Consider the following 8,668-nt stretch of genomic DNA (forward strand, 5'->3'; position numbering starts at 1 on the left):
CGCCCAAGGAGGTCCCCGTGTCCTCGGTGCGGGTACTGAGCGCCTGCGGGGCGGTCTCCGAGGAGATCGAGGTGCTGGAAATGGTGAGGGAGGACGAAGCGGCCCCGGCGTCCCTGGCGATCTCCGACCCGGAGCAACCGGCCACCGAACTAGAGTCCGCGGCCGAGGAGTGCAGCTGGGCCGGGCTCTTCTCCTTCCAGGACCTGCGCGCGGTGCACCAGCAGCTGTGCTCCGTGAACTCGCAGCTGGAGCCGTGCCTGCCGGTCTTCCCCGAGGAGCCCTCGGGTATGTGGACCGTGCTGTTTGGGGGCGCCCCGGAGATGACGGAGCAGGAGATCGACACTCTGTGTTACCAGCTCCAGGTCTACCTGGGCCACGGCCTGGACACCTGCGGTTGGAAGATCCTCTCCCAGGTTCTGTTCACTGAGACCGACGACCCCGAGGAGTATTACGAAAGCCTCAGCGAGCTGCGGCAGAAGGGCTACGAAGAAGTGCTCCAGCGGGCCAGGAAGCGCATCCAGGAGGTAAGTTGGGGCTTCAGTCATAGCTTTTCGTTACTCGTTACCAAAAGCTGGAGCCTCGGTCTAGACTCTCTAGACTGTGCACATTTGGGACACTTGTTTTTCTAGACAAGGTTACAGGAAGACGACGGGTTATTGTGACTTGCCTCCCCCTTCATTCCTTTCAGTGGTAGGAAAACTGACTTTCCTTAACTGGCCCTCTGCAGAACCTTTGGTAAGTCTTTAGGTATCCTCCCCCATTTATCAGATAGGTTCTGTATTGTAAGTGCTCTGTTTATGTACTGCCACTAAGATTAAAGCCACTTTGGAAAAAAGGCGCCCCGTAAATGTAAGCTAAGTGAGAATTTATTTCTCTTTGCTCTCTAAATCTCTTTCTAGCAATAACTACCCAGGCATTAACCCTGGTGTCATTTCTTGGTGTCATGCTCATTTACTCAAAATTGTTTTATGGAGTAAAGTTGGTTTGCTTTTACCTCCATATGTAGTTTGGCAACTTAGGCAAATTGTAAATTCATTGTCCTCCAAGTAAGTGGCCTGTGCAAAGGAAAAAGCACTAAGTGACATTTGGTTGTAAATGTTTTCGTAAAGGTTTTAGACACACTTCAGGAATATTTCAAGTCTTTACAGATCGTGTTTCACTCCTGTTTTAGGGAGAAAAAATGTCCTGGGCAGGAATGTTTAGTATACTTTCGTACTTAGGGATCAAAAAGTAGTGCAGTATAGTGCAATGTGGGGAAAAGATTGGAATGGATATACATAGGGAGTTCTACAATCCATAAATATATATAATTTGAGGTTATGCTTACAGCTTCTGAAAGAACTTCACGGAAAAAGTATTTTCACATATACTCAGTTTCCTCTAATGGACACTAAAAGATACTTTCTCAGAGCAATTTATTATTTTTAGTATCAGTACCAATTGAGGTTGGACTTGGGTAGGTAAGTAGTGTTTATATTCCTGACATTGTGTTGTCATCTGTTAACCTTGTCTATATTTATATAATACTTGAATACTGCTATTGAGGCCAGGAAGTTGGAGCCTTCTGGTTTTTAGAATATGGTCTTTCTTTGCTAGATTTGAGGATTTAGGAAATAACTCTTCCTCACCCCACAGTGTTCTCATACAACTTCCTGAATCCAGGTTTTCACTCCTTCCCATTAGTGTAGTTTATGCTAAACATCACCCACCTGTAATATGATCCTAGCATTCCAGGGTTTTATTTCCTTTGGTATCATCTCCTTTCTGGAGTCTGTTCTACCTAGGATTGTTTTTGTAAGGGACAGAAATCTTAAATGGCCACATACATTCTCTTTAGAGTATTTCTAATATTGACCTGTATTTCATTGAAATTTTAAGAACAAAGTTAGTGCTTCTTTCTCTCACTTGATTTATACATATGTATTATACTTTGTATTTTTTAATCCCTAAGTCTTATAGGCATGTCTGATTTTATTTTATTAATACTCAGAAAAAGTTATTTTGTCCTTTTTTTAATTCAAATTGGGTAAAAATGAAGGCTGCCAAAAGTATAGTTAGTTGCAGTTTTCTAGAACCCTTTCATGGGGGAAGGTGTTTACATTTTTAAAAATGTATTTTTTACTAATAAAGTTATGTTGACCATAGTATTTTATTCTGTTTAATAAAGAAATTTTTAAACTTTTAAAGAAGATTTTGTGTGTTGGGAAACACCTCAAAATAAATAAAATTTAGTATAAATTCATTGAACGTTAAATACATAAACTTTTGGTGCTTCATTTAGTTGACTTGAATAGTATTTTTAAAACAGCTGTCAAGGAAATAAACAGGCTCAGTTTTAATGCCCTCCTGATTTCTATTGGAAGGTTCTGTTGAAATTATGAGACTCAATGGGGGGAAAGTGTGGTGTGATTAATTAGTGATGTCTGCCATGGGCATGATACTGGGGGTGTATAACATACCAGCCATGTTTTTTGTTCCCCAGCTGCTTAAATCTTTGCTGTCTTAATATTTTGCAGTAAATTTTTTTGGTAGGTAAAATCTTTATAGAATGTGTCATTTTTGAGTTATTAATTCTATTGAGTTTAGTAATTACAGCTAATTCGATGTTTTTGTATTTCCAGTTTTCAAGTTGACTTGTGAAGTTGGCTAGTTTTTTAAGCTAGGTGTATTTGCTAAATCAGCCACATCCTTAGGTATAAGTTACTTTAAAAATGTAGTTGTTTGGTCGTGTTATTTCTTTAATTTCTGTGACTCTATTTTCTGGTTTCTTTTTCTACAGAATTGCTTTTCCTATCCATGTAAAGGCTTCATCTTTTTTTTTTTTTAAACCTTACCTGAGGATATTTGTCCATTGATTTTTAGAGAGAGGGAAAGACAGAGAAGCATCAATGTGAGAGTAACACATCAATTGGTTGCCTTCTGCACAGCCCCGGGCCAGGTAGGAGTCTGCAACCGAGACTAGAACCGAACCCAGGACCCTCTGGTCCACAGGCCGATGCTCTATGAACTGTGCCAGATCTGCTAGGGCTAATGGTTTCATCTTAAAAACTACACCTGTTTTTGTTCAAAATGGTCTGTAAATTGTTGAAAGGAGTGTGTGTGTGTTTTTTAATAGAACAGACTGTGCAAATAGATTATAAACTTTTCAAGGTCACTGGCCTTGACAATATCTTGGAATTCTCTTCTTTGCCACCCCCTAGTTCAGGGCCACACATCTTGTGAGCATTCTTAATATTAGTGGACAAAGGACACCAGAGTTTGTTTTTAGTATTGCAAGAATTTAAAGGGTTTGGAAGAAGTGTCCTGTTAATGTCAAGTTGTGGGTAAATAAGTTTTTATAAAATGACAAATGTAAATTACTCAAGGGACCATGCTATTGAAAAGCTAGGAGAAAGATCTCTTAAAAATGTAAATGATTTCCTAACTAAGGGGTCTTTATCTGAGGTTGGTGAGTTCCCTATAAATTGAGGGGAACTATATTTGGACTTCGAGGGCATGTAACATTTTATATGCATAGGCATGTTTGCATTTTTGGAGAAAGGCTTTTATCAAACTCCTAAATGTGTTTTTCAAAAAGAGCTTTAAAACCACAAATGTAAATTACGTGCTTTGTAAATTAGCACCCATGGCTGGTATGCTTTGTAAACAATATTGGAGTTTAATTTTTGGAATACACTTAAGATTGAGTTATAAGAAGTATTCCTTTATCCTTGGCTTTTGAAATATTGAAGAATTAAACCTTAAGTTTTCTGCTAAAAGTTTTTGTTAATGATTCACAAATTTGGTCATCTGACTGGAAATAAGTTTGGGAAGAGCTATAATTTATACAGTACTTATAACTTATTTTTAGATTACATATGAATTGTATACCACTTAGGACCTCAATCTTGAATATAAATAAAGTGTCAAATTTATTATAGGGTAGGTTTGTCTTGGACTTTTACAGGAGTTTACTGTAAATAATGCTATTTATACAACAGGCACTCAATCCCTAAGTGAATTAAGTGCCACTAAGGTATCTTGGAATGGTTTCAGCAATAGCCCAGGTCATTGGTCAGAGCTGAAGATTGTATTATAGTGTGTGTGCAATGGGTGGCCCATACTATGGCTTACCTTTGATGACTTAGGTTTTGTAATAATGGTTTCTGTATAAGGACAATTATTCTTGAAATTATTATTTGTGGTCTTTTAGATAACAAACCTTAATAACTATGATGGTTGGCTTGATTAAGATCTATAAATCAGTGTTCACTTAGGAATTTATTATGTTTGTAAAACTGTCCTCAATTCTAACTTCTTTCTAGTTGAAACCACTGTTTGAAAGCAGCATATGTTTTCATAAGTAGCCATCCACATAAAGCACACAGTAACCAGAGCCTACCCAGGGTTTTGAGTCAGAACGACCTGGATTCGAATATAGACTTACCACCTCTGTACCTGCTTAGTTATTTAAACTCTTAAAACAGGGAAATGGGGACAATACTTAAAGGATATTTTAAGATTTAATTAAGACAGTATGAAAAAGTGCCCAACAAAGTGTCTGGTATTTATAAAGGAGACTTCCAAGAAGTGTTAATGGTCTCTTTCATGTAATAAGGATTCTCTAGAGTTTTCAACTCAGTATTTCTCTCAGGTAATGTAACTGATTTATTGACTACTTAGGTATTGGGCACTTCACATTCTCCTTACATCCTCCCCACTATCTTTTGAGCTAAGCGGTGTTTTGTTTTTACCTATTTTGCTGAAGCAGAAGTTGAAACTTAAAGATGTTACACAGATTTGGTCAAGGTTAAACAACTAAGGAGTGACCAAATTCAGATTCAAACATAGATTTATCTTAGTCCAACTGTGTGCCTTTCCTGCCATTCCTAGTTTTCCTAAAGACATTTGTATGTTAAAATGACCTAGCCTGTTTCGCTTAGTGGATAGAGCGTTTGTCCGAGGACTGAAGGGTTGAGGGTTTGATTGAGATCAAGGGCACATACCTGAATTGCAGGTCGCTCCCCCGACCCAACCAATAGATGTGCCTCTCTCACATGATGTTTTTCTTGTGTCTCTCTCCCTTCCTTTCTCTCTGCTTTAAGAAATCAATGGAAAAATTTCTCTGGGTGAGGATTAACAACAACAAAAAGTGACTCAGCCAAAAACAAATCCTAACTTCTGAGGTTATTTAACAGAAGGAGCAAGGAGCTCTAACTAGACTGTTTGCTTATTACCTCTCCTCCCAATTATGACTTTACTAAGTTTTCTGGAAAACTAAGGTTAGCTATAAAACTTTGGAGACTTGCTAAAACCCCAACTATATACATTATAGAAGTGACAGGAGCCCTAGGATGTTGGACTTTATTGGGTCAGTGAGCTATGATCCATGATTAGGTAGGTATAAATAGTAGAAGCACGCTGGGGAAAGACAGTGTATTGCAATGAAGAGAGCTGTTCTGTCTGTATAGTCCCATGAAAATAGTGCAAACTGCTATCCTACTGTTAAACACAGTTAAGGAATAATAAAGCTAAGTAAATTTTGTGGGATTCTTGAGAGTTATGATGAAAGACCTGAAAGCTGGAAGCTGTTAAAATAATGACTTAGATACTAATCATTTTCTTCAATCCTGTGCTCAAATAAATTTTTGGTCATTTTTCATATCACTGAAAAAAGAGATAAGTATAGAAAAAAAAGATGAATATATGCCTCTAGTTTAGCACTTTTGTAAAGCAGAAACATGGAGACTGGTGACAGGATGGCTGTTTTCCTGATAACTAATTTATGTGGTGGTTTCTCTGCTTGCCATTTAACATCACATGATGCCCAGCCCACCAAATATTTCACAAACATGAAATCGGGCATGTTTCCTCCTTGCTAAAACAAGGTCAAGTTGGACAGACACTTTAGTAATTTGAGTATAAGGGGGGGGGGGGGGGGGGGGCCCTGTGTGTGTGTTGAAGGGAGAAGGTGAACAAGAGGTTTAGTTTGTCAAACATAAAGGCAGAATGTTTGAATTAGCGATCTTCACTCCCCAAATGTTCATGTAACTTTAATCAGTCTCTCACTGTTCTCCATTGCTGCTTTATTTGATCTTTCATTGACTGTAGAATATTATTGGAAGTGGGACTTCAAAGCACAAGGTGGCCTTCCCTATTTGGTTAAATGTATGTCTGCTTTGTTTTGTTTTTAATGGAAAGTTTCCTATGGCTTCTTTTACTCTTTTTTAAAAGGCCAGAATCTGCTCCCTCTGAATCTGACCTATTCCCTCAGTTGTTGATAGGCAAAAAACTAAGTTGCAAGGGTAAGAGGCATAGGCAGTAAAGACTAAATAATAATTCTTGGTGCTTTTTGGAGGAGTGTGTGTGGTAGAGGTGAAGTTCATTTGGCTTTTCAAGCTTCTTGTAGGGGACTGCAAATACCAAGTAGCCTTAACACAGTATGTAAGTTATTAAAACCAGAGAAGGATTCATTCAGCAAAAAGCTAGAAAATTTTGTGAGTTTTCTTAAATGTAGGGAATTTCCTTTTTATGCTTTTGTCTTTGAATTTAAGATTTTATATGGTCGTTTAGCATATAATAGACTATTTTCACATTGTTCAGGGTTTTGTAGAATAGGCTATGAAATAAAAAGAAGCCTGATGGTCTAGACATTTTGTATAGAGGAGAATTGTCTTAAGAATAAATGTATGAAGTTCCTTTAATAACTTGCGATTTTATTTGTAATTTTAAGGTTTGAGGGTGATGACTTGGGGGAGCTTAGTTTATTCAACAAATAGTGCCTTCAAGTAAGTAGTCACTGGGAGAAGACAGCGATAAACAAGAATGGTCATTTTCTTTGTGAAAATAAAATTGGTTACCAGGTCATCCTGATGGTAGGAATTAGTTGAGAAGCATTTTACTACACTGTCATTAATTTGTGCTTAGTGGAAAGAAAATTTATTAGACATGGCTCAGGAAAATCTGTGTTTTTGTCCTAATTCTGATACTTGTTGCTTGGCCTTAGGTTGTCACTTTCCATCCTCTAACTTTAGTTTCCTGTTTGTAAAGTGAAGTTACAGTGTCCTTTTAAAGGAATGTAGGGTAGTTTATAAGCACAGTGTTGCAAGGGTTGGGACTTAGGCCACTTGTTTTATGTGCTAGTGTCCAGGTTTAGGTCTCCCTGCAATAATGTGATTATCTAATGTTGCTAGGGTTTTTAGGCTTTAAAAAGCCCTAATTAATTTTTGGAGGCAGAGGGCATTAGAAGAGGCCAGGAGTAGTGTTTCTTCCTGTTTTTTGTGTTTGTTTTCTTGCCCTCACTTTGTTCCTTAGCTAAGCTTGAAGGTGTGTTGTTTTTTTGTACTTTTCCCTATACTAGTAGTTTCAGTATTCAAACTGCTTTTCCCATAAGTTTTTGATAGCTTGTTGAAGTTGTACTAACAAAATGAATGTTTAATTCCTAAAATTATTTCTCTAAGCCTTTCTTCCTCTTCACCTTCCTTATCTAGGTGAATCTTTGTCTTCTATGGACAATAACAAGGCCTAACTGGAGTGACCTATGTGTAGAGAAGTATATGAGGTTCTAGTTTTCAGTAATCACAATAACCTTTATTGAATGCTTCCTGTGGGTCAAGTATTATGGGGATGTCTTTAAATATATTATCTCTGTTAGTCTGTAGATAGAAGTTAATAGGTAGGTTTCAAGAGTTTGTTTCCTGGTCCTCTACTTAGTAGCTTTGTGAATTTGGGCCTACCTAATTCTCTTCAGTACCTTAGCTTCCTCATCTGTAAACTGAGGAGAATAATACTGCTGCCTCATAGAGTGATTTAAAATAGGTTTTATGTAAAACACTTAGACTAGTAAATACTTGGTAAATGTTAACTTTTTAAAAAAATTTAAATTACTTACTGTTTAATGTATTACATAAGTCTCCTTTTCCCCCCATTGACCTCTCCCCGGCTGCCCCCAACCCCCAGCACATGCCCTCACACTCCCTCCCTCCATTGTCTGTGTCCATTGGTTATGCTCATATGCATACATACAAGTCCTTTGGTTGATCTCTTACCCCCTCACCTCCTGCCTTCCCTCTTAGGTTGGACAGTCTATTAGATGCTTCTATGACTCTGGTTCTACTTTTGTTCATCAGTTTATGTTGTTCATTATATTCCACAAATGAGTGAGATCATGTGATATTTATCTTTCTCTGACTGGCTTAGTTCGCTTAGCTTATGCTCTCTAGTTCCATCCATGCTATTGCAAATGGTAAGAATTCCTTTTTTACAGCAGCATAGTGTTCCATTGTGTAGATGTACCACAGTTTTCTAATCCACCCATCTGCTGATGGGCACTTAGGCTGTTTCCAAATCTTAGCTATTGTAAAATGTGCTGCTATGAACATAGGGGTGCATATATCCTTTCTGATTGGTATTTCTGTTTTCTTGGGATATATTTCTAGAAGTGGGATCACTGGGTCAAATGGGAGTTCCATTTTTAATTTTTTGAGGAATCTCCATACCGTCTTGCAAAGTGGCTTCACCAGTCTGCATTCCCACCAGCAGTGCACGAGGATTCCTTTTTCTCCGCATCCTCTCCAGCACTTGTCACTTGTCGATTTGTTGATGATAGCCATTCTAACAGGTGTGAGAGGGTACCTCATTGTTTTGATTTGCATCTCTCGGATGATTAGTGACTTTGAGCATGTTTTCA

General features: G+C 38.2%; 1 protein-coding gene across 1 annotated transcript in view; it reads left to right on the plus strand.

The window, feature by feature from the left end:
* Nucleotides 1–2: 2 nt before the first annotated feature.
* JMY (junction mediating and regulatory protein, p53 cofactor) overlaps nt 3–8,668 on the plus strand; it is a gene marked incomplete at its 5' end in the record, with an annotated part of 63,441 nt that continues 54,775 nt past the window's right edge. The window contains one exon of the mRNA XM_005858164.2: nt 3–524. Coding sequence (XP_005858226.1) covers nt 3–524 — 522 coding nt within the window. The remainder of the gene's footprint in view (nt 525–8,668) is intronic.

This window comes from Myotis brandtii, unplaced genomic scaffold (genome assembly GCF_000412655.1).
Source record: "Myotis brandtii unplaced genomic scaffold, ASM41265v1 scaffold115, whole genome shotgun sequence".
In the NCBI taxonomy this organism is placed as follows: domain Eukaryota; kingdom Metazoa; phylum Chordata; class Mammalia; order Chiroptera; family Vespertilionidae; genus Myotis; species Myotis brandtii.